This window comes from Somniosus microcephalus, chromosome 24, assembly GCF_052327205.1.
Source record: "Somniosus microcephalus isolate GS21.2 chromosome 24, FLI_Smic_1.0, whole genome shotgun sequence".
Lineage (NCBI taxonomy): Eukaryota > Metazoa > Chordata > Chondrichthyes > Squaliformes > Somniosidae > Somniosus > Somniosus microcephalus.
Genome location: NC_141010.1, coordinates 35,766,573 through 35,792,703, shown reverse-complemented (window position 1 = coordinate 35,792,703; position 26,131 = coordinate 35,766,573). Strand labels below are relative to the sequence as shown.

The window sequence follows — 26,131 nt, the reverse complement described above, 5'->3', positions numbered from 1 at the left end:
CTGGCGGATGGCAGGCGCTCGCTGGTCACCTGAGACACTGGCACTCGCCCGGGCCAGCACTGCAGCATGCGCACCAATCTGCCGAGGGACAGACCGCTGTGCTGCTGCAGCGCGCCGGGTGCCCTGGCGATGCCTGGCTGACACAGCGAGTGTGGCAGCAGTGAGTGCCCGTGTTGACCTGTTCACTGACCGCATCAGAGCAGCCAGTGACTGGACGGCACCACTGATCACCTGGCCAGTCGCTGACAGAGCTGCCCCGAATTCCGCCCGACTCGCTGCCTGATCTGCCCGGTATTCCGCCTGACTGGTGGCCTCTGAGGGCCCGAACTCGGCCACACTCCGAGAGAGGGGATCGATGGACTCAGGCAACCGTGCCACTGCCGCCATGAGCTCCGTGTGCCGGCACTCCGAGTCCGCGGACAAGTCTTCGAGGCGTTCCATCTCCTCGGCGAAGAGCATCTCCTGACTGGAGGCCGGACTCTCCCTCTGGGGAGAAGGCCGCCGAGCTGGCCGACCCTTCCTGCGTTGCTGGAGGCCGCTGGGCCCAGCAATTGGACTCCCCTCCGAACCATCCCCCCTCTGGGGAGAAGGCCGCTGAGCTTCCACCCCCCTCCCGCCTTTCTGCAGCCCGCAGGTCCCAGGAGCTCCCCTCCCCTTCGACACTTCCGCCACGCTGCCCTCCAGGGAAGACGTGTCCCCTACATTGGCCTGGGTGGCCGCGGCTGAGGGTTCCCCTGATGGGCCGCCTTCCTCTTGCTCCTCCTCCTGCTCCTCTTCGGAGGGTCTGTCACTGGCAAGTTGAGGGGCCTCCTCTTGACCATCTGAAAGCAGGAAGGCACAAGAGTAGCTTTAGAGTGAGGAGAGGGCGTCAGTGCGGGATGCATGAGTGGTGGCATTCAGCGCATTGGTCGGACAGTGGCAAAGGATGTAGATCTGATGCGCAAGTGGGACGAGAGAGGTGCAAAAGGTGATGTCCTTACCATTGCTGCCCAGAACAGGGTCGGCATCTCCACATGCAACGGGCCCAATCACCCGGCCACCCATGAGGCGCTCCACGCGATGTTGCAGGTCGGTGAGTGGCTGGATATGGGGTCGGCCTCCCCCGGTCGCAGTCCGGCTCTTGCGATTATTCGCCAGCTTGGCCTGCAAGAGAAAGGACGGCCTCTAAGTACAGTGTGTCGCCGTGATCTTGTGTGCACTGCCTCCCATGGTGGAATAGCCTGGCCAGTGTGTCGCCATGATCTGGTGTGCACTGCCTCCCATGGTGGAATAGCCTGGCCAGTGTGTCGCCATGATCTTGTGTGCACTGCCTCCCATGGTGGAATAGCCTGGCCAGTGTGTTGCCATGATCTGGTGTGCAATGCCTCCCATGGTGGAATAGCTTGGCCAGTGTGTTAAGTGCAGAATGTGCAATTGATGCTCATGCCTGTCCCATAGCTGCTGGATGAAGGCTGGCCATTAGAGCTTTCAGGTCCCTTTGCCCATAATGTGAGGTGCACATGCAAGGATGAGGAGGTCACTGGAAAGGGTACTCACCCTGACAATGCGTGTGAGGTCATTTAACTTTTTGCGGCATTGGGCACCGGTCCTGGGGACGTCGCTGTTGGCTGACAGCTTGCTGGCGACATGCCTCCAGGCTCTCCTGTAGACGCGGACCGTCACCTTCTTGCCATTGTCCGGGTACAAAACATGGCACCTCTTCTCCACAGCAGCAAGCAGCACACTCAGATCACGCTCTGAGAAGCGCTGCGCACGTTCACGGGCCTTCTCCATGTCTTCAGGCGCTATTTGGGTCCAGCAGCAGTGTTCAGGCCTAGCTGGAGGGCTCCACTATCCAGGGCGTGGCAGCAGACACAGTCGACCCTTCCCCCTTAAGAGCTGGCCGGCGCCAGGGTGTCTGCTGTCAATCACGAGATGTCCGCACCTGCGCTGCGCCCGGCCTCGGCGCTATCGATCACCACCTCCGGCTTAGCGCCCAAAGAGAGGCGTCCAGCAGCAGTTTTAGCGCTCGCCCGAACTCCTAGGGCGAAGCTAATGAATATCGGAGAAGTGGCATCGATTTGGCGGCGGCCGCAAACTTTAGCGGACGCCCCACTTTAGCGCCCCAAAAGTGGCGTCAATGAATTTCTAGGCCATTGACTTTGGAGTCAATGACATTAACGGGACGAAGTTCCCCTAGTTTGCGCCTCCGATGGGAATGGCTTTGCGCCCCCCTGAGGCGATAACCGTACCTCCCGCGAAATTCTGCGGGAGGTTAGAGGCGGCGCTACCGGCTTTCGCCCCGATCTTCTGCGCCCGGAGATCATAACGTCATCTCCGGGCGTATTGCGCTGTTAGCGCTCCCGATGCAAAATGCTCCTTTTTCGCCTGCCTGTGCATCTCTGTTTTTTTGCGACAGGTTCGGCAGACGTATTCCAGTTGGGTGGCCTGTGGAGGAGCGCTATTTTAAGGCATCCACTTCCGGTTGTTGTTTGTGTCGGCCAGGACATCGAACCTTTTGTGGCTCAAAAGCAAAGAGCCATTTTGAGTATTTGAAGTGTTTTTGAGATTTCAGAGTTTGCTACTGAATAAGGAATCTTCATTTGCATTAGGGTGTGATTTGAGAATTATATAATTCAATCGTTTGATGGGGGCTGCACTGGTTCTGGACCTTGCCCTCCGGCATCACCGTAGGAGGCATCTGAGGCACAGAGAGAGAGTAAATAATGTGGCCAGAGGTAGGAAGGCCAACAGGGCTGTCATCAGGAGGCCTTACCCACCCAGAGTGTACCGGCAGCAGTTCTCATACTTGAACTTCAGTAAGGAGCAGTGTCTTAGAAGGCTACGTTTCAGTAAGGATGTGGTCACAGAGATCTGCAACCTCCTGTAGCCAGACCTCCAGCCTCACAGCAGTGTCAGCACGGCTCTCTCAGTGGCAGTCAAGGTCACCATCGCGCTAAACTTCTATGCCAGCAGATCAATCCAGTCTACCACCGGCGACATCTCCAACATCTCACAGTTTGAAGTCCATTGTTCCATCTGCCAGGTAACAGATGCCCTATACAGAAGGAGAAGGGAGTACATATCGTTCCCCATGAGCAGAGAAAAACAGCTGGAGTGTGTATGTGGCTTTGCCAGGATAGCGGGCTTCCCCATGGTGCAGGGTGCCATTGACTGCACCCATTTCGCTTTGCAGGCACCTCATGACAACCCTGAGATCTTTCGTAACTGCAAAGGATTCCACTCACTTAATGTACAGTTGGTATGCGACCACACACAGCGAATCCTGACCGTCAATGTCCACTATCCTGGCAGCAGCCACGATGTCTTCATCCTGCGCCAGACCGGTGTGCCAGATCTGTTCAAGCCACCACATAATGCTACCGGCTGGCTGCTGGGAGACAAGGGCTATACGCTCTCCACCTGACTCATGACTCCCCTCCGCAACCCCAACACTCCTGCCCAGCACTCATATAATGAGAGCCACGCTGCCACCAGGAACATCATTGAGCAGACGATCAGAGTGCTGAAGCAACGGTTCCGGTGCCTTGACCGCTCGGGAGGTGTCCTCCAGTACTCGGCTCAGCAGGTGTCACTTTTCATGGTCGACTGCTGCATGCTGCACAGCCTGCCGATCATGAGGGCGCAAGCCTTGCCACCAGGCATAGCTGCACCACCTCGGGAGGAGGAGGAGGGGGAGGAGGAGGGAGAGGAGGAGGGAGAGAAGGAGGGAGAGGAGGAGGGCGAGGAGGAGGGCGAGGAGGAGGATGAGGAGGAGGGAGAGGAGCAGGAGGTCCAGGAAGAGCAGCAGCGTGGACGGAGGAGGCACGCACTCCATCCTCCATCTGGAAGGGAGATCCGTGACTGATTATTAGAGATAGCTCCCAGTGATTTCCAGTCATCTTGCTGGTTGCTGAGCACGTCACCATCATGCTAGCAATTTGTCAATCCATTGCTGAACCCAAAACTGAAAGGAGAAACTGTACCTAATGTGCAACAATACAATAATAAATTTATCATAAACCAATCTTCACATATATACATCATCACCATTGACTATTCACCCTTGTGCAAACCCTTACCTCCCCTCTTTACAGACCCTTTAACTAGTCTAGTGCTCCTACGTAGTGTTTCCCCAGTGGCTGCAGAACGGCTGGTGTGAGGCTGCTGAGTGTTGGTGGCAGAGGCTACAGATGGCTGTGCTGGATGTCCTACACCAGCTGTGTGCGTGGAAGGCCCGGCTGTACACTGCACCAACTCAGGCTGGGCGGTGGCAGTCGGGGCTGGCTGGATGACAGACATTGCCAAGTGCAATGGTGGAGTGGCAGTGGTGGGATCAGGAGTGCTGACATCCTGAGAGAGGACAGTGGCTTCCTGCTCCACTGACCCAGTGGCATTCCTCCGGGGCAGCAGCTCAGGGTCCCCACCAATCTGCTGGAGCACCGATTGGTGGGCTGCTGCGACACCGTGAGCTCCCCGGTGCACTGTGGTGGACCCTGCTACGATGGCAGCAGTCAGAGCTTGCGTGGCATCCACCTGAGAGTGCATGAGAGCAGTCTGAGATTGGATGCCAGCAACCAATGTCTCCATCGCAACGCTGGTAAAGCGAGTAGCTCTCTCTCTATCTGTGGCTTGAGTCATAGATGGTGTTGGTTATTAGGCAGTTCTTCTCAGAGCAATGAAAAGGGTCTGCAGTGTGTGTCTGTTCTCCTCAAAGCAAGCAAAGCTGCAAATGAGCATCTGGTGAATGATCGAACCTCCCCTTTAAGAGCTGGAAAGAAGCAGCGCGAGTGATCAAATGTGTTTGGAACTCACCTGAAATTCGGCAGCTCTCTGGTGTTAGCGCCCCTGTAGCGCCCCACTGAGGACATTAGCACTTGATTTAGCGCCCCCCTCCCTTCCTGGGGCAATGTTAGGAAATTGAGGTGAGACTCAGAATCATTAGTGCCACGCGCTAACTTTTCAAACTTTTTCCAGTTAGCGCCCCAAATGGCTCTCTAAGGGAATTTTGCCCCCTTACCCTTCGCGCCCCGACATCGCCTCAGTTACCGCCCGAGATTGCGCTCCACTTCCTGTGCGGGGCGGTAAGCTGAAGTTAGTGGCCGGGGCGGTACTTCTGCGCCGGGCCTTAAACGTCCGGCCTTAACTCGGTTACTGCCCCCAAACGGGGCTTAACCGAATTTCGCGCCCCTACTTTCTTGATTAGGTAATTTCTTCAAATTCATAATCTACCCCCTACCACACTATTAGGGTCTTCCTCTGCTGATGCTTCCCAGAGATAAACAGCAGGATAGTCTGGGTACAAATCTCTCTGTAATGGGTGTAATACTTTATGTGATTATCAGTCAAGAGATGTTCTACTGTGGAGAACAACGGGTCTTCTCAGATTCACTTGACCCCTCCGAGATGGAATGCTCTGTTGACATGCAGTGCTTCCTCATTCAGCTAGCTGAGAACTGTTGGCATTAACACAATGACAGCAGTTGTGCAAGATCATGAGTTGAGGATGGTCTACAAACCTCTACCATGGACCTGCCATTTTCTGATAACAGAACTTATTGTGACTGTACAAGAAGCAGAAATGTAATCAGAGCTAAAACAATTTGAGGGGAGGCTAGATTAGTACATGAGGGAGAAAGGAATAGAAGGTTATGCTGACAGGGTAAGATGAAATAGGGTGGGAGGAGGCTCGTGTGGAGCAAAAACACTGGCACAGACCAATTGGGCCGAATGGCCTGTTTCTGTAATGTAATTTCTATGTAATGCTATGTAATATGCACCTGAATAAAAATCACTCCTTTTCCCTCTGGTAAGTGTTGGCTACTTTTATTATTTCCTACATAACTGTACACAGCTGTTTCACAGATGTCAAGCAGTAAGGACACTTACCATTGTTGTGTGCCTCGAGCTGTGATATGGAGTTCACAGTCACTTTGCAAACTGCGCAGTAGAGCTGTTGTTTCGTTTTCTCTCCCTCTTTCTCACTTTCAGGGACTGAGCTAACACTGTCGGTACCCTCACTTCTAATAATCTCTGTGGTGTGTACAACTGAGGTCGCGATGCCGTTTTCCGACCTGCCATTAGTGGCTTCTGAACAGGAGAATGTGGCGGACGTCTTGGTGCCAGCAGATTCCATCACAAACACTTTTGATACGTGAACCAATGAGGTAGAATTACCTTTTGCTTTCTCAACTGTTGGTGCTGTAGGATAATCCTCTACAAATCAAACAAAGAACACAATAGGTTGAGCAAGTATATCCCTTTACATGTACCGATATTTTTTGACAGAGAATGAGCTGCATTTAAATTTGAATTGAATTATTATCAGGTATTCTGTAGATTAATGCAAGATGGCTTAATTTAAGTCACTTTAGATTTATACTCTTGTCTTGTCTATCGGCAGCTCCAAAACATGGTATCTGAGCCTTTTGTTCTTATTATGGAATATCATCTTCTACATTGTAATTCTGAACACTGTTAATGTAAAAAAGTAAATTAACTGGAAGAGATTGGTTCTTCAGAAGGTAAATGTCATTCTGACGTCAAAATGCTGCAAATTCAATACTACACCGCAGAATTGTAAAGTCAGCACCTTCCATTGAAAGCAAGTCTCCCAATCCGAATTACAAGGAGCAATTTCAACACTGACAAGTTGTGGACCCCATATTAAAGTTCTAAAGTTCAAAAGCTTAAAATCATGGATGTAATATCTCCATTTTACTGGCTCTGTTGCTCTCAAGTTCCAAATAAACTGTTGTACTGATGGTATCACTGATGAATTTCAGCCATACTCTTCACATTTTCTTTTCAATTCAGAACATTATTGAATAACACATAATTCACCAGGGAACTGGTGAGGCTGAATTTACCTGGGTCTTGTATGCGGCCACCAGGGATTGGAAAATAAAGTGCCCAACCTGGCGTGCCTGATTTGTGGGCTTCTGATTTTCCTACTGGCCAACTTTGTAAAAGCTGGGTGCATTGGAGCTGAAACCGGAGAGGCCAGCGTTCTTAAGCATTGACAAAAAAATGTTTTCTTTTGTTTTTTTTCTGAGCGTTTTGGTACCCTCAGCTGCATTATGCTCCATGCTTAAGTTGTTTTATTCTGGGTCAGGCATTCATTTTTGCACATTGTGGGTTTTTTCCCCCCGTCAATACTTTTTTTTCGGTTTCTACTGGCTTTGACATAGCAGCTTACAAAGAGGAGAAGCTGGGGACTCCTTTGGAGATTCTAAATGTGATGCATAATTGAGATGGGGAAGGGGCGTTTGTGAGCAGCCAATAAATGCAGGTGCAAACAAACCCCGAGATCTGTTGGCCACATCTGTTGCTACCCCATTTATGTGCAACTGAAAGTCACAGAATTTGGGACCTTCCTGGTCTGTATGCCTCACTAGTACACTGGATGTTGTAACCAACCAGGGCTTTGCTTTTTTGGGGAAAAAAATTGAAGATCCAGATTATTGAGTAAAGATCTTCAATTTATCAAATCCAGTTATCAAATCCAATTAGTTTGAATTTGATAAATTTGAATACATTTTTATGTTAATGAGAGAAATTCCCTCCCATCATTATAGCTGTTTAGTTAATAGATCTGTTTCAAATCAATTGTGAATATTCTCAGAAAACACATCAAGTGAGTTGAAATGGTGCACAATTCTGATTTTAAGCCTGCTTATTCCATGCCTGTTTTAGCTTTGTGAAAATAGCTGTAGATTATCCTGTTGAGAGATGAAACATGAAAATCTCAGGGGAAAAAACTACGATAGCTAAAATCTTTAAACAGCTTCATATTCTATTTTACGGTGATATTCTTCGCTGCAGTATTCGATTAAAGATTCGGAAGTACCAGAACATTTATGTGGTGTAATAACGGGCAATTTATTATTTGGTACCTCTCAAACGAAATGTAAATTTTATTTTCAATTTGGTTGCACATTGCAAGTCCAATTTCATACCAGGTGTGATGTTATATCACTCCATGCAGATAAATTCTCTCTACAATTATGTGCAACTGATCTCATGTATTTTGATGCACAATAAAAATATTAAATATCTAACATCCGGAGGTGTGATTGTCATGTTTCATCTCAAAGGGGCCAGCTTACAGCTGGCTGTGGGGAGTACAGGAGCAGTTAGAGGAATAAGCAATCGCATTTCCCCCCACCTGTCATTCTGAAAACTACCATGAGGTTAAAACTAAGCTATTAAGAAAACAAGCTATGTATTTGTATGCAGATTCTGTGGAGTTAGAATTCTTTTTAAATGACTAAACATAACATCAAATGGACTACTTAGGACTTCCAAGTAGATTTAGCACATAATGTGCAACAGGTTTGTTTCTAGGCAAATGAAAAGGGCTTTTAAACATCTACCCCATTATGACCCTGGCATGAGCTGTAAGTAGCACTCTGATCATCCTGACATGATAATCATCCCGTTGCACTTGGAATGAGCCGTGGCTTTTGTCCGCCACCGCTTTAGCTTTTCTGGGTTATGTAGAGGCTCACAGATCGAACTTGCTCTCACAGAAGAAAAGATGACTGAGAGGGGACATGATCCAGGTTTTAAAAATACTGAAAGGCATGGATAATGTAGATACAGTATAACCAAGCTACATAACTTGGATTTTGTGTATAGAGCTGAAGTATGAGTATTAAGTTAACAAGTCTCCCAGCAGAATATTGAATATGTGGAACAGACTCACGGCAACGTTGACAGTATGTTGGTTAACTCATAGAATCATAGAATGGTTACAGCACAGAAGAAGGTCATTTGGCCCTTCGAGCCCGTGCTGACTCTCAGCTAGTCCCACACCCCTGCCCTTTCCCCGTAGCCCTACAATTTTTTTCCTTTTGAAGGATAAGATTGAGTCTGCCTCCACCACCCTTTCAAGGCAGTGCATTCCAGATCTTAACCACTCGCTATGTAAAAAAGTTTTTTCTTATGTCGCCTTTGGTTCTTTTGCCAATCACCTTAAATCTGTGTCCTCTTTTAACAATGCCAGTCTATATTAGGATAGTTGAAGTCCCCCATTATCACTACTCTATAATTCTTGCACCTCTCTGTAATTTCTCTGCAAATTTGCTCCTCCATATCTTTTCCACTATTTGGTGATCTATAGAATACACCTACTAGTGTAATGGCACCTCTATTATTTATTAACTCTAGCCATATAGATTCTGTCCTTGACCCCTCCAGGACATCCTCCTTCACCAGCCTCCACCATAGGGTCACGCTTTAAAAAAAGGGCTAGAAAAATATTCGGTTAGGAATGGGATGGAAAATTATAAGCATAAATGTAAGGAGACGTGATAAAATAATCCAAAGCATGGTGGTTCTTGTGCTGTTGGGACCATGCAGTTGTCACCTATAGACAACAACTGGTCAGGGCTGGATAATATAGAGTATGAGGTTAAATATACTGGAGTTTAGCTTGATTACCTTCGGGGGCAAGAGTAAATTTTGCAGAACTTTCCCTTGGGAAAATTGCACATAGTCTGTGGAAGGAAAGGGCTGAATTATCTGTCCTTATTTTGAGCTTTCTAATTAGAATTCCCACCTAATCAGCTATTTAGTTCTATTTATACGGACATATGCAGATCATAAGAGAAAGGACCATATGTACCAGATGGAGGAAATTACAAAGCAATAGCTGACAGGGCCCAGATGATGCCACAAATGTTTTTTGAACCTACATATTAGATTTAATTCCTTGTTAAGTCTCTGATAGTCATAATCTATCTTCTTTTTATTTGTTAGTGATGTTTGAAAATGAAGTGATTAGGGATTGAGTAATGTGATGGGTTAACACACTGTTCTTTGATACTAGGAGCTAGATTCAAATCTAGCTCAGAGCTGATGAGTTGAAAGTTGCGTCTCTCTATTGGCTGTAAGGATCCAATGTAAAATGTGTTTGGCTTGACCCAAATCAGTTCTTATTGGGTGCAGGTCAACAGCACAAAACCCTTCACAACTTAGCACTAAACTATCAGAGGATACAAAGCAAAAGCTATGGGCCCAGACAACACCCTGGCTGCAGTGTTGAAGACCTGTGCACCAGAGCTATCCACTCCCCTAGCCAAGCTCTTCCGGTGCAGCTATGATGCTGTCATCTATCCCACAATGTGGAAGATTGTCCAGGTATATCGTATCCACAAAAAAACAGGCCTCCCCGTGACCTTCAATGACACCACCATCACTGAGTTCCCCACCATCAAAGGCAGAACTGGACCAGCCATAGTAACACTAAGACTACACGAGCAGGGCAGAAGCTGGGCGTTCTATGACAGGCTCACCTCCGGATCCTCTCCCACCCCCACAAAGCTTCTGCACCATCTACAAGGCTCAATTCAGGAGTCTGACTGAATACTAATTACTTACAATGCCTGAATTGGTGCAGCCACAACAATACTCAAGAAACTCAACACTCAACATTATCCAGAACAGAGCAGTTTGCTTGATCAGTGCCCCTGCCACAGGACTCAATATCCACCCCCTCACCAGCATACTGCGGCTGCCTTATGTACGGTCAATAGGATGCACTACAGCAATTCACCTAGGTTACTTCGACAGCAATTCCCTCCTCCACGATCTCTAGCACCAAAAAAGAGAAGAGCAACAATATTTTGGGAACAACATCACCTCCAAATTTCCTTTCAAGTCATACACCATCCTGAATTGGACATGTATCTCCACTTCAGTGTCACTGGGTCAATATCCTGGAATTCTCTACCTAACACCATACAATCTGACATCAGCTGTCTTTTGTTGGTTCAATATCAGCAAAGCCATTCGTGCTACCGCCTATGCAGCTTTCATCAGTATGTAATGTTTACCATCCAATGACATTGCACCTAACAGTATTCTTGTCACCTGATAGAACTGAGAAATATACCAAATAGAAAAGGGAAGTATAGCAGAGACTCCTTTTTAAAACCTTCCATGGGTAAGGCGTGCTCAATCAATATCTGGCTTTACCCTATGTCCACACATTTTTTAAAATCATTACTGATATAGTGGCTTAACTCTAGCTGTTTCCTTTCACTCAGGATTTATTTCTGTTTTTACAGTCCATCATTTTGTCACTTTCTGTTTTACACTTATCCGCTATTCCTGCCAATACGTTTCTATTTATTCTTTGTTCAATAACAAATAAAGACAGACAGGAGGAAATGCTGTATTGCTGTTGCACATTAACAAGGGTCCTTTCATGAAAGTATATAGCTCTTCTGGGGCGCTTACAGAACGTTGTATCAGCTTCTTTCCAAACACAATAATGAATGCAAATCTTTGGCTAATAAGTGTTTCCATCTCTAGATTTATATGTTCTGTCTTGCATTCTTTTGTCTAAATGCAATTGAAATTCAATTTGGGCGTGGATGCAAAACGGGTGGTATCGCATTGGCCACTCGCTACACTTCCTGCCTGATAGTCAATTCCAATGGCTTCAATGGAACTGAATATCAGACGGGGCGAATAACAGACGGCAAATGTGATACCACCTGTTTTGCGACCCCCGCCCAAGTCGAATTTCACCCCCATTTCTCTTTTGTTTTGTTATTCTTTTCGATTAATGAAATCAGCTCCAAACAGCGTTTGAATTTATTCCTGTTTGTCTCAATGGGCGGAATTTTAACCCCCAAAAAATGGGTGGGAAGTTAAAATGTTAAAAAACTGAATCCTGGCCAGAATCCACTTCCAACCTGCCCACTTCTAGTTTTACTGGGGTGGGACAGGGGGGCGGGGGTGGTGGGCAAGCTAACCCACTCCCAGGAGGCAGATTGCCCATTTAAATATTATAATGAGGCTGGTGTGTCTCAGATTTAACCAGCATTTCAAATTTAACTGTGGCTGGTCAAGTTTCGCAGGCCTCGGGAAACCCAACAGCTAGTGGAAGGCGAGGACTGCTGGATCCAGGAGGTTAAGTGCCTTTACATTAACTCCTGGATCCAGTGTCCATGCCTAACCCACCGCCCGCGATCGGAGACCCATCCACGAGTCCTCCAATTCCCCTCCCCCAAGACTTCCCCCCCACGAGGCCTCCAATCGCCTTCCCGGCCTCCCCACTCCCCCACCCGATCGTTCTTCAAGCCGGCCCCTAAATGCTTTGGTCCGGCTCTCGACCACCACCCCCCGGCCCCCACCCGATCCCTCCCATCCTCCTCTCTGCGGCCTAGTGCCGCAGGCCTACCCGCCTGCAGCCAGCCAGCCTCTCCATCTGGCTGGCTGCGGGTGGGAAACAGAGGTTTCAAATGCAAATCAGGCCCTGCCGAATTTAATGTACTTCCAGGTTTCCCGACTGCATCCTAGCACCCCCTGCTCCCAACCCACCTCCTGATTAAAATTCTGGCCAATATCTCCAGTGCGATTGTGAGAAATTGTTCCATAAATTATCTTCCGAGTCAAACAACAATCTTTGACACAGGTATCTCTGAAGTAATATCAAACTCAATATCTGGATAACAAGCAAGAAAAATCTGAGGTGATGAGAATCTCTGGCTGTCTTTATGTTGGCAACCAGTGCACTTCATAGTATCTGAGCTCTCTGCATAGGTGGACTGTACCAACCCCTAATGTTACACAGGTCTATCCCATTCCATCACACCATCTAGCCATGTTCTCCTGTGCCTGCTCCTTCAATTATTACCATTGACTTTTTCAGACAGTAACAGCCCCAACAACAACATTCCTCGGGATCCCCAAATAATATGTACATAGTTGGGAAATTCAGTTGAAACTATTTAGCCAACAAGTACTTTTAGGTTAGCTTTCAAGCACATTGGTTCCTGGTTGTTGCAGACAGAAATGCTTGGAAACTCACCAATGTGATGTTTAAGTGAAGGTCAGCATTTACAAACACCCGTCATTATTCATGATCAGAAAACTGGAACACATACTGGAGAAAGAGTTTCCTTGTTACACAGATGGGGCACTGTGCGTGATGTACATTAAACAACATCCCCTCATTATCGCCAGTGGAATTATACTGGCTGGGCTACTTCTGAAATTTAGAGAACCACTTTGCATGGGCAGGCACACAGGTGTGGTGCCAGGCGTTGCATGCAAAATCACTCCTGTCTATGTCCAGCGCTGTTCTAGGTTCAGAGGAGGCCAGGGCAGTCAGTATGGCCCAGTTGGGGGGGGGGAAAGGAAATTGGACTTGCAGTGGTAAGCATCAGGGCAGTCTAAAAACATGTCAAGAGAGATTGTCAGATACAGCAGCTAATCTGCAGCTAGTGGAGTTGACACAACATTATTTTGAGGCTTATATATCCTAGCAGTGCTACTTGAGTGGGTTTCAATTAGGGTCGCCAGCCCTTCAGGATTGTCCTGAAATGTCCAGGAATTGAAGATTAATCTCCAGGACACTGCTGTGAGCCACCCCGGAGAAAAACCACAGGAGCATTAAAAAAGCCGTGCGCTCTGATTTCATTTTCTTTGAACACATTTTTCTGTCAGTTCTAAAAAAAATATCGGAGTTGACAGTCGAGGACAGTCAAGGATCACCCAATTGAGTCATAAAGAGTCTGTTCACTTTCCAGCTGGCGTGGGAAGACAGTGTGTCATCAGGATGGATGTGTTGGGCAACCAATGGCAGGAGCGTGGAGGCGGGGCAGTGGGAGGCGGGAGGTCATGTGATGAAACCTCCAGGCATACATCCAGCTAGAGTTGGCAACCTCTAATCTCAATGGAGGCAGAGCAGCTGCACCAGATTGTAATTTGAAAACTTTATACTATGATCTTCATGCCAAATTTTTGCTGCTACAGACATAAGTTTGGCATGAAAATGTTGGCAGGCAATAATGGCCAACTGCTCAATTGTTTGGAGGTGAGGGAACTTGCTTAGCCTTGCTGTGATTCCAAGAGACGCTGACTCAAAGAAAAAAACAGCAACTAAGCTCATGTTGCCAATGCGGAGCTTCTGGTTGGGAGATTCATGGATTCCCATTTTTAGTCTCAAAGGAGTTACTGACCTGTCTGCCCTTGCTGCCACTTACAAGGAGGCGAGTAGCTGGGCGATGGGGTGATAACTTAAAAAAAACTAGCAGGGGCTTATTGAATGTGAGAAGGAAATTGAGGACTTGTGTGGCTGCTAACACTTAATCATAACAAATCACCTCTTAAGCTAGAATTTCCTTGGCGTTACATCCGCACTGTACCATAACTTCACCAGAAGTGTGGCGGAAAGCCTGTTTATTTGTGTAATGTAACAATAGATCGTTCATTGCTAATTAATTTATTGTGGCCAATGAAATGTTTACATTCTAAAATAGAGCCTGAATTATCCACAGTAATGCTGGGACTGTAGGAACGTGGGTTCCTAACTAAAAGACTGAGTTCTACTCAGGCGATCAAACAAAATGAACTTTAATGAAACAAACAGGTTTTAACAAGAAACTGCAGGATAACATCGAATGTAGGTCTGCTCTCTCTGGAGGCTCCACGAGGACTGCCCCTGCAGTCCTGGGGCTGACGTCATGACGTCATGACGTTTTCCCGCCAGTGGGGGATCACATGATGAACGGCGTGACGTCATCACTTTTTAACCGTGCTGTTAAAGCAACCACACTCTATACAGTTAAACAGCATAAATAAAGGTACAGACTCAGACTGTAGCTAACATGTTGTTAAAGGAATTATGTACAAACGATCTGAGTCCTTTGGTAGCTCCGCCACATGCGCCCCCCAGAATTGTCTTTAACAGCAAAAGTGAGACGCCGAGGAGGCCTGACAAGTCTGTCCGAGCGACTTCGGTAACCTGGCGGAGGAAGCTGATGGACGTTGGTCGAGCTGGCGGGCGGTTGTGGTTGAGCTGGCGCGGCGAGCGTGGTCGAGTTGGCGGGTGGCTTTGGTTGATCTGGCACGGTGGCTGCGGGCGGTCGGCCACGTTTCGGCGGTTGAGCGTCGACGACTGGGCGGTCCAGGTCCAGGTGAGCCGGCTTCAATCGGTCCACCGAAATGTGATCCGGTTTTCCTCCTATGTCGACCGAAAAGGATTTGTCTCCTGATTCAATGACGCGGAAAGGACCAGTGTAAGGGGGCTTGAGCGGATCCCGGTGAGCGTCGTGGCGGATAAATACATACTCAGCATTCTTCAGCTCCGCTGGCACGTGGGAGTTCTGTAAGCCGTGATTTGATGTAGGCACCGGAGCGAAGCATCTGGCCGCTTCCTGGTGGCTGACGAGTTGCTGGGAGGCGGACCATGGCTCTGTGGGAGAAGGGAGAAAATCCCCTGGTACTCGGAGAGGCTGGCCATAGACGAGTTCGGCTGAGGACGATTGCAGGTCTTCTTTGGGCGCCGTACGAAGACCCAAAAGGACCCATGGAAGTCTGTCCAACCATCCTGCACCTTGAAGACTGGCCCGAAGGGCTGCTTTAAGCGACCTGTGGAATCGCTCGCAAAGGCCGTTCGCCTGTGGATGATAGGCGGTGGTGCGATGAAGTTTGGTGCCGAGCCCCTGAGCTACAGCGTTCCAAAGCTCCGAGGAAAATTGTGGCCCACGGTCGGAAGAGATGTCCGCCGGTACCCCGAAACGGGCAACCCAACAGGAGATGAAAGCTCTAGCGATGTCTGCCGAAGTGGTGGAAACCAAAGGAATTGCCTCTGGCCACCTAGTGGTGCGGTCCACCATGGTGAGGAGATGCGTATAACCATGAGAAGGCGGAAGCGGCCCCACAAGGTCCACATGCACGTGGTCGAAACGACGCTCCGGAACAGCGAACGTAGCCACTGGAGCTTTAACATGACGCTGGACCTTGGCCTTCTGGCAGACTACGCAGGTGTTGGCCCAGTCACGGACATCGAGGTGCATACCCTTCCAGACGAACTTCGCCGACATAAGCCGTTGTGAAGCCTTCATACCAGGGTGCGACAACCCGTGTATGGCATCAAACACCTTCCGGCGCCATGCGACTGGCACGATAGGTCGGGGAACGCCCATGGAGACGTCGCAAAGGAGCATGGCGCCTGTGGCCTGGAAACTGACGTCGGTCGCTTGGAAACTAGAGGGGATGGTTCTGTATGATTGGACCTCTGAGTCCGAGGCCTGATCTGCAGCCATGAGGGCGTGGTCGATCCCCAGGTGAACCGCGTGGATCATTGCACGGGAGAGGCAATCCGCCACCAGGTTGTCCTTACCAGACACATGTTGAATGTCCGTGGTAAATTCAGAAATAAACGTCAGGTGACGTTGTTGACGAGCAGACCACGGTTCGGCGGTCTTGGCCATGGCGAACGTTAGAGGCTTGTGGTCGACAAAAGCCGTGAAGGGCGAATGGCTAGGAAAAGGGCCAGTAACTCCCGATCGAAGGTGCTGTATTTTTTTTCATTTTTCCGTAGTTGATGGCTGAAAAACGCCAGCGGTTGCCACGTGCCGTTGACCCACTGCTCTTGCACTGCGCCGATGGCGTAGTCTGACGCGTCTGTGGTAAGGGCGATTGTGGCACCTGGAAGTGGGTGCGCCAGCATGGTTGCGTTGGCCAAAGCGCTCTTGGTGTTGATGAACGCCTGGTCCATCTCTGCCGTCCAGCTGATTGGATCCTTACCGGACTTGCCCTTGAGGGCCCCGTACAAGGGTTGCATAAGCTGAGCCGCCTTAGGGACGAATCGGTGATAGAAGTTGACCATCCCCAGGATGGACGGTTGGCGGGCACGGGAAAGAGGTAACAGCTTCCACCTTCATCAGTAAGGGGACGGCGCCGTCTGATGTTATGCGGTGTCCCAAGAAATCGATCTGCTGCAGGCCGAACTGGCACTTGGCCGGGTTGATGATTAAACCGTGCTGGCTGAGGCGTGTAAAGAGGGTATGCAAATGGGAGATGTGCTCTTCCTTGCTAGCACTGGCGATGAGAATGTCGTCAAGGTAGACGAAGATGAAGCTTAGGTCTCGGAGCACGGAGTCCATTAAGCGCTGGAAAGCCTGTGCCACGTTCTTCAAGCCAAACGGCATCCGCAGGAACTCAAAGAGGCCGAAAGGGGTGATGACTGCGGTTTTCGGGACATCTTGTGGGTGCACGGGAACCTGGTGATACCCCCAAACGAGGTCGACTTTAGAAAAGATAGAATTTCCCGCCAGATGGGCCGAGAAATCCTGAATATGCGGGATCGGGTACCGATCAGGAGTAGTGGCATCGTTCAGGCGTCGGTAGTCACCGCATGGCCGCCAGCCGCCGCCCAGTTTCGGAACAATGTGGAGAGGCGAAGATCAGGGACTATTGGATCGGCGAATAATCCCAAGCCGCTCCATCGTGTCGAACTCCGCTTTCGCAGCCGCGAGCTTGCCGGGTTCGAGCCTTCTAGCCCGTGCATAAACCGGGGAGCCAGTAGTGGTGATATGATGTTCAACACCATGCTTTGTGGCCGAGGAGGAGAAAGTGGGCCTTGTCAGCTCCAGAAACTCTCCAAGGAGCCGAGTGAAGCCATCCAGAGGAGGGAAAGCGCAGGCAATAGAGCGCGCCACGGTGGTGCCGTGGTAGCACGGAATTGAGTGGAAGGTGGCCGCGTTGATCAACCGCCGGTGCCGGACATCGACGAGGAGGCCGTTGGCACACAGAAAATCTGCCCTTAGGATGGCTTGCGAGACTGTGGCCATGACGAATTCCCAACAGAAGCGCTGACTGCCGAAACAGACTTGGACCCGCCGCTTTCGGAAAGTTCGAATTGCTGCACCATTAGCCGCCACGAGGGAAAAACCGTGGTTCCCAGCTTGCATATCGAGATTCGATGCAGGTAGAATGCTACACTGCACCCCGGTGTCACAAAGAAAACATCGACCCGATAGAGAATCGGTGATATAAAGAAGTTTCCCCGTAGATCCGACAGCCATCGCAACTGCGTAGCGCCCGTTAGACTCGGTCCTCCTTCGCCAGGAACGCTGCAGGAGCTTTGTATTTTTTTGTGCGAAAAACTGCAGGGGGAGTGGCAGCATCGTGCTTTCGTGCCAAAACGGGCGTGGTAGGAGCACCAGCCTGCTGCAGGAGGAGCTGGAACTGCGTCTGTGGGGGATGGTCGCCTCGTGGCCGCGCAGCACTGCTGGGTTACAGTGAAAATTTTATCTGCTTCGGCAGCAAGCTCGGCTAGGGCAGCCTGTACCTGCTCCGGCAGTTGGCAGAGGAAAAGCTCCCGGAAGAGGAAGCATTCCGGTTCGGCACCTAAAAGCGTGAGCATTTGGCTCATGAGCTCGGACGGTTTGGAGTCCCCGAGGCCAGGCATCGTGATGAGCCGGCGAGCGCGCTCTGACTTCGAGAGCCCGAAGACCTGTAGCAACCGCGCCTTTATCGTATCATACTTGCTGTCAGTAGGAGGACTACCGAGGAGGCTGACGATCCGTGAGGCAGTTGCGCTGTTGAGGGCGGAGACCACGTAGTAATAATGGGTCTGATCCACGACGATGTTCCTGATGGCGAACTGGGCTTCAGCCTGGATAAACCAGGCGTCTGGTTGTTGCTCCCAGAACTGTGGCAGTTTCAGAGTCACGGTGTTCGTGTCCATGCTGAAGATCTTCCGCGAAAACTGTTCACGAAAGTCGGGGTCACCAATGTAGGAATGTGGGTTCCTAACTAAAAGACTGAGTTCTACTCAGGCGATCAAACAAAATGAACTTTAATGAAACAAACAGGTTTTAACAAGAAACTGCAGGATAACATCGAATGTAGGTCTGCTCTCTCTGGAGGCTCCACGAGGACTGCCCCTGCAGTCCTGGGGCTGACGTCATGACGTCATCATGTTTTCCCGCCAGTGGGGGATCACATGATGAACGGCGTGACGTCATCACTTTTTAACCGCGCTGTTAAAGCAACCACACTCTATACAGTTAAACAGCATAAATAAAGGTACAGACTCAGACTGTAGCTAACATGTTGTTAAAGGAATTATGTACAAATGATCTGAGTCCTTTGGTGGCTCCGCCACAGGACCACCCATTAGATATTAGAAATTGATCACTAATCAAAGGTACCCGACTTACCAGTACTGATAAATATCTGAGACTCTACATTACTGAACTGACCAGTATTTTTAACTTCTACAGTAGTTTACTGTTTAAAAACAGTGAGTGGAATCTCTAACACATTACAGTTATTAAACCAAAGCCACCATATCAACAACAAAAATGATAGTCCAGATTCAGGCCTGACATGTATCTGTATAGTATCAGTAAGACCTAAGTTATATTGCCACTTGTGCTTCATTGTGGATCACATGGAGCTGGGGGGGGGCGCATTTTGTGACTGGGGGCGCGTTGGAGGCGGGACTGCTGCTAGTCAGGTCGATGTCCCTTCTCCATCGACAAGTGGCCAACCCGCGCTATTTTCCCTTGATTGACCTTGTTAAGCCCATCCAGCGGGCTTAGCAGGCCAATTAAGAGAAAGCCGGTTGCAGGGCACGTCAACGTATGACGTTTCATCTGTCAAAAATTTTTGACAGATGAATTGTCATCGTTTGATAGCTCTGTGAAGCTGTCAAACAGTGACATTCTCTGCAGTTTGATGAGGTCTTGAATACAAGACCCCATCAAACTTCTTTCTTTAACAGAATTGAGATGGTTGTTGCATCTGTGAATGCAATGGCCACCTGTCATTCCCAATGCAGAGGTCCGAGACCCTCCACATACAAACCGACTGAAGCCTGCAGGAAGAAACAAAGGTAAGTACACTTTTAAAAACACTTTGCACTTCCCTCAGATACTCACCTCTACACTCTTGCACACCTCACTTACCTTCACAGCGCACTTCTGCACACCCCCGACCCCCACAGACCCCCTACTCGCCTCGCTGAGCTGGCGGGTTTTGGAGCCTTCAGGAAGCCCGCACTTGTTAGGGCAAAAAGGGGATAATCCTATTTTCTGCCTGTTAACTACCTGTTAACAGGCAGTTAATAGGCTTTAATCCCTTCCCGCCTCCAAGGAGACGGGACCCGGCGCGGGACGGCTACACGCCTCCTGGGAAGATGGCATGGAGGCGGGTTGGGGCGAGTTTTCCTGGCAGTCCCGCCTCCATACCTGCCTCCCCAGGGCTGGCAAAATCGCCCCCGGTGCGGAGCTCTGCTTGCATTTAACATTATGTGAGTGGGAGTGAGAGTAACCTTTCTCTCATTGCAGGTAAAATAGTCAAAAGTTAATTTATAAAGTTCCTACAAAGTTGAACAAAACACCTGGCACTTTTACTATATGGTTTTGTACAGGATTGGAGTTATACTGCAGCTGGTGTGAAACTCAAGAAGTGTAAGACAACGTATTAGAGGTGGTCTCACACCTCTTGCTTTACTACACTCTGGTGTCAGATTGCCAACCTGACACGTTCATGTTGATGTGCCGCAAAATAATTTTGCATCAAAGCAAAAGTGATAAGGCAGCCTTGGGGCAATAGTGATTAAAAGCATAAAATGCACAAAGTCAGCCATCTCTAATAGAAATGGGGCAATTAACCTGTTTTCTCTGGATCGCTCATGGTATCATCAAGGTTGTGAATGGATTGTGTCATGTTGTCCTCCTTGGATGCTGCAGCTTTCTGCTTATTTTTCTGGGCCTCCAATGCTTTGAGTTTTCGAGCGTGTTTGTGACCCTTGTAGTGTGCCTCAGCCTGGTTCTACAAAGTAAAAAAAAGAATGAGCCATTCAGTTAAGATCAAAATAGCTTGACTAGAATCCTTTTCTTGCAATTTAATCTTTGTACAAAGATGAGTGCATATAATGACATCATTCAAAAGCCAGAGTTGTCACTAAGTTATTTTGTGTATTGGTACCAATATGCTATAAGAAGAAAATAAAATCACATAAAAGCCAATGCACCTCTTCGGTGATCATCCCCTCATATCCCATCCACTGATATTACACCAGTGACAGACCTGTAACCACCAGTATTTCACTCTCTCAGCTTAAAATGCTCTCTACAGGGACAACCCAGGTTCCAAGGACAAAATCTATAGTCCAACTGTACTACAAAGTTCAAGTACAAAAATTCCCTACACCCACCAATACATTTTACTGAAGTCTTCGTGACGACATTGAAAGCAGACACAACAACAATTTGTTTTCTCCACACGATAATGGATTCCGCTGGATATCAAATTTTCTGAGTTCATTTGGTCTCGATCATATTTATTAGATTATTAATAAATATTACCTTGCTTAAAAGGTAATCTTAACACAGAGACTTTTTTTTCTTCATTTTAGGAATACTTAATTAAAAAATATTATGAATCCATTCACAGATTGCAGGATGAGACAAAGGGCAAACATACTATTATAGATCATTACAGGAAGCCAATTATGAGCCTAGAGTTCTCAAGTCTTGTTGAGGGATATCTATTTCACCACTACCTCTGCAGAATACGATTTAACTCCTTTGTTCTTTTCACTCCATAAATAAGCCGTTCCTATTTGTTGACATGCAATATCTCACTCAAACCCTAAAGCTGGAAGATGAAATAGGTTTCTGAGCTATCAGCAAACTCACTTTGATCTGGACTCAAGTTAGATGGATTCCCTCAGGATACACAGCACATCCTCAAAGGCCTCTTTCAGAAACTCGAGCACCCTCTTGCAATAATGTCCCCAATGTGGGACATTCCACAAGGGCATGCAGGACAATGCCCTCCTTCTCCCCGAACCATTAGTATACTTTTTTTAAAAATCAGTGACAAAGGATTCTGATTCATTTGAACATCTTTTTTGTTTTCTTCTGTCAACATACTCATACCCAGCAGAGCTCTACAGAATAATTTAGAGTTTGGAAGAGGCAGTTCTTAAAAAAAAACAGTCGCCAACCCACAGCAACTGGTGGCCTGGAACTCCAGCCCCTCGGGGCAACTACTGACTTCATTTCCATCTCCACTTGTCCAAATATCCTGCATTACTTACTCAGTTACTAGCATTGGCATTTTTCATTAAGTTGTATCTTACTACAGGCGGAAGAAATATATCAAATCAGCCAACAGTCTTAGGCTACTGACAATTCTGATCATATTTTTCTTTGTGGCGGATTTGAATGTGTCCAAATAATAAGAGGCAAATCAAATTATCTTTGTTTTTTTAGTGCTCATCAGGATAAGGAATATTAGTGCTAATAACAGCTAACATTTATAAAGTACACTTCATGTAGAAAAATATCTCAATGTTTAAGTAGGAATTGGATATATTTCTTAAGGCTAAACGGATCAAGGGATATGGGGAGAAAGCAGGGACAGGGTACTGAACTTGGATGATCAGCCATGATCGCATTGAATGGCGGAGCAGGCTAGAGGGGCCGAATGGCCTACTCCTGCTCCTATCTTCTATGTTTCTATGTTTCTATGTTAATTGAACTTGGGTGGGGGAGGAATAGGCCACGATTTTACTAATGGAGGCGGGTTGAGTGCGGGTCCGCTGCTTGGAGGCTTTCTGACCCACTCCCAGCTGCCGCCTCCCATCAGTTACTATTTTGACTTGATTGGCCTTGTTACGGCCGACGTGCGGGTCCCTCCAGGCAATTGCTTGGAGGCTGTCAGTTTCTCGGGTCTGATGATGCATTGCTTGAATAAAAATTTAATGGGGCCATGTCCCCTTTGGGAAAAATGTCAATGGGATAGATTGGTGCTGTATTATATAGAAAGGGGATTTGACAGCATCTGTTCTGAATAAAATTTAATGAATGAAATTGCTGGTCATATTATTCCAGAAAGATATTTATGATTTTTTTATATATCAATTTATTATCTGACTATGAAATGAAAAAGATGCCAGATTTGCTCCAATCATTTGCTTAGTAATATTAATGCTTTTTTCTCTTAAAGGTGCTGGCTGCTGCAGGAATGGCAGCCCCAATAACTGAGGCTGCACCCAGGTTCAATGAGGGCTCCCTCCATGCTCTTGTTGAGGGAGTTAGAGGACATCAGGAACTCCTTTTGCCTGGAAATGGAAGGAGGAGGCCTCCTCAGCAAACCAAGGCAGCTTGGCTGCAAATTGCTGAGGAGGTGAGCTCGAGGTCTGTGTGCAGACGCACATGGGTTCAGTGTGGAAAAAGGTTTAATGATCTGCTGAGATCACCTAAAGTGTGGCCTCTGTGTTCTGGGAAATGGAAGCTCAAGAGTGAGGGCTCAGGGAGAATTCCATGTAGAATATTGGTGGTGACACTGAGCGCAAACCACCGTTTATTGGACAGATGATGCCTGGTGTAGTGTATGTAACCTGTACCTCAACACCTGGGGTTTTGAGAATGTCGGACTTATATTCATCTCCATGTGCCAGCCACCTGTGGTTGAAGCGTTAGCTTACGCAAATCTGGCATGGATGAGTGCATCCCTTGCCTGATGGCCAGCAATGTGGTCGCCTGCTGCTGGATTGGCCACATCCGGCCCCGCAAGGCGTCACTCCTCGTCCTCCTACTCATCCTCCTCCTCGTCCTCTTCCTCTTCCCCAAGGAGGCTGTGCGCTGAGCCACTTGTACATCCGGCAGCACTAAGCCGCGCTGTTCTTCCTCCGAATCTGACGACCAGGATGAGAGGATGTAAATGGTTCCCATCCCATTGTTATAGATTTCAGTTGAGGCAAGAAGCTTGCAAGCGCACACTCAAAGTGGCCTGAAATTATTCCAATCAGTTCAAACAGCAGATGTGTGTCAGCTTGACCAGTCACAAGGTCAGTAGATTTGCAAAATCTTATCCCAAACCTCCAACAACAAAGTTTTTACATTTGAATGCCAGCCACGTTACAAGAGTGCTTTTAAAGTTCTGCACCAATAGTGACTACAGATCATGTCCTCCACCAACTCGTCTCCTTGCAGCAGGACTGTTTCTGACAAGACGGGAAACAGGAGCCAGAGGCACGAAAATGGGAAACCTTTGTCAAAATAGGATTATCAAGGCAGTTAACAGGCTCTTAACTGTCTTATCTACCTGTCCCACCGGTTGGAGTCGGGTCAGTTTGGAAGTAGCTGAACAGACACTCACAAAAATTGCGTGGGGGCGGGATGGAGGCGGGTTGGGTGTCTGAAGCCATTTTTTCCAATTTTACCAGCTGACACGCCTCCAAACCTGCCTCCTCAGGGCTGTTAAAATCGAGCAGAAAGACTCCGAAGACACGTTTTTTTTTAAGGAGACATTTGAAAGCAGGGGAGGGGTAGTGGGGGGTGGTTTGCAAGGTAGTGAGGTGAAGAGAATTGCAGAGGGCAGAGGCTTAAAATTGGCCTCTACATGTGGAGTGAAGGGTGCAGGTTACAGGTATTAATCCAGAGTCAGAAGAGGGCAGCATTTGGGCTCAGTGTATGGCTAGGGAGGATTTCTCAGATGGGAACAAACAAAACAATGTGGAGAGACACAAAGTGTTTTTCCACTTTTGATCCAACTTCAGCATTAAGTATTCTCAGTACAGGTACAGTACAACCAAGTCAATTTACTCTGTCCTAATAATGTGCATTAACCGTAGTGTCAGAGGAGCAACCTCTATTGCAGCAGTGCAATGGTCTAGGAAACAATTATCCAGCTAGTGTGAGCAAGTCATTGGCTGCGATTTTTTCATTTTTAATGGAGGCGGGTTGGGTGCGGGTCAAGGGAAATTAGAGATAGCATAAGATCCAAGGAGAGGACATATAAATTGGCCAGAAAAAGCAGTAAACCTGAGGATTGGGAGCAGTTTAGGATTCAACAAAGGAGGACAAAGGGATTAATTAAGAAGGGGAAAATAGAGTATGAGAGTAAGCTTTCAGGGAACATAAAAACTGAATGTAAAAGCTTTTATAGATATGTGAAGAGAAAAAGATTGGTGAAGTTAAGCGTAGGTCCCTTACAGTCAGAATCAGGGAAATTTATAATGGGGAACAAAGAAATGGAAGACCAATTAAATACATACTTTGGTTCTGTCTTCACAAAGAAGGACACAAATAACCTCCCAGAGATGTCGGGAACATGGGGTCTAATGAAAGGGAGGAATTGATAGAAATCAGTATTTGTAGGGAAATGGTGTTAGAGAAATTGACGGGATTGAAGGCCGAGAAATCCCCAGGGCCTGATAATCTACATCCTAGGGTACTTAAGGAAGTGGCCCTAGAAATAGTGGATGCATTGCTGGTCATCTTCCAAAATTCGATAGACTCTGGAACAGTACCCATGGATTGGAGGGTAGCTAATGTTACCCCACTGTTCAAAAAGGTGGTAGAGAGAAAACGGGGAATTACAGACCGGTAAGCCTGACATCGGTAGTGGGGAAAATGCTAGAGCCCATTGTAAAAGATGTAATAGCAGAGCACTTGGAAAACAGTGACCGGATCGGACAAAGTCAACATGGATTTACAAAAGGTAAATCGTGCTTGACTAATCTACTGGAATTTTTTGAGGATGTAACTGGTAAAATAGCTAAGGGAGAACCAGTGGATGTGGTGTATTTGGACGTTCAGAAGGCTTTCGATAAGGTCCCGCATAAGAGATTAGCGTGTAAAGTTAAGGCACATGGGATTGGGGGCAAGGTATTAACTTGGATAGAGAACTGGTTGGCAGACAGAAAGCAAAGAGTTGGAATAAACGGGTCTTTTTCCGAGTGGCAGGCAGTGACTAGTGGGGTACCGCAGGGATCGGTCCTTGGACCCCAGCTATTCACAATATATATTAATGATCTGGACGAGGAAACTAGATGTAATATCTCCAAGTTTGCAGACGACACAAAGCTGGGTGGGCGTGTGTGCTGTGAGGAGGATGCCGAGAAACTCCAGTATGATTTGGACAGGTTGGGTGATCGGACAGAAACATGGCAGATGCAATATGACATGGATAAATGCGAGTTTATCCACTTTGGTGTCAAAAACAAGAAGGCAGATTATTATCTGAATGGAATTGATTGGGAGAAGGGGAAGTGCAACGAGACCTTGGCGTCCTTGTGCACCAGTCGCTGAAGGTAAGCATGCAGGTGCAGCAGGCGGTTAAGAAGGCAAATGGTATATTGGCCTTCGTAGCAAGAGGCTTTGGGTACAGGATCAAGGATGTCTTGCTGCAGTTGTACAGGGCTTGGTGAGGCCACATCTTGAGTATTGTGTGCAGTTTTGTTCGCCTTATCTGAGGAAGGGTGTACTTGCCATGGAAGGAGTGCAGCAAAGATTCACCAGGCTGATACCTGGGATGGCAGGAATGACGTATGAGGAGAGATTGGGTCGATTGGGCTTGTACTCGCTGGAGTTTAGAAGAATGA

The 26,131-nt window shown here is 47.9% G+C and overlaps 1 protein-coding gene across 4 annotated transcripts in view; it reads right to left on the bottom strand.

Moving 5' to 3' along the window:
• znf385c (zinc finger protein 385C) overlaps positions 1 to 26,131 on the bottom strand; it is a 688,258-nt gene that overhangs the window by 26,868 nt on the left and 635,259 nt on the right. For all 4 annotated transcript variants that reach the window (XM_085966483.1, XM_085966484.1, XM_085966485.1 and 1 more), the window contains 2 exons: positions 20,406 to 20,565; positions 5,869 to 6,195 (listed from right to left, as the gene is read on the bottom strand). In XM_085966483.1, coding sequence (XP_085822609.1) covers positions 5,869 to 6,195; positions 20,406 to 20,565 — 487 coding nt within the window. The remainder of the gene's footprint in view (positions 1 to 5,868; positions 6,196 to 20,405; positions 20,566 to 26,131) is intronic.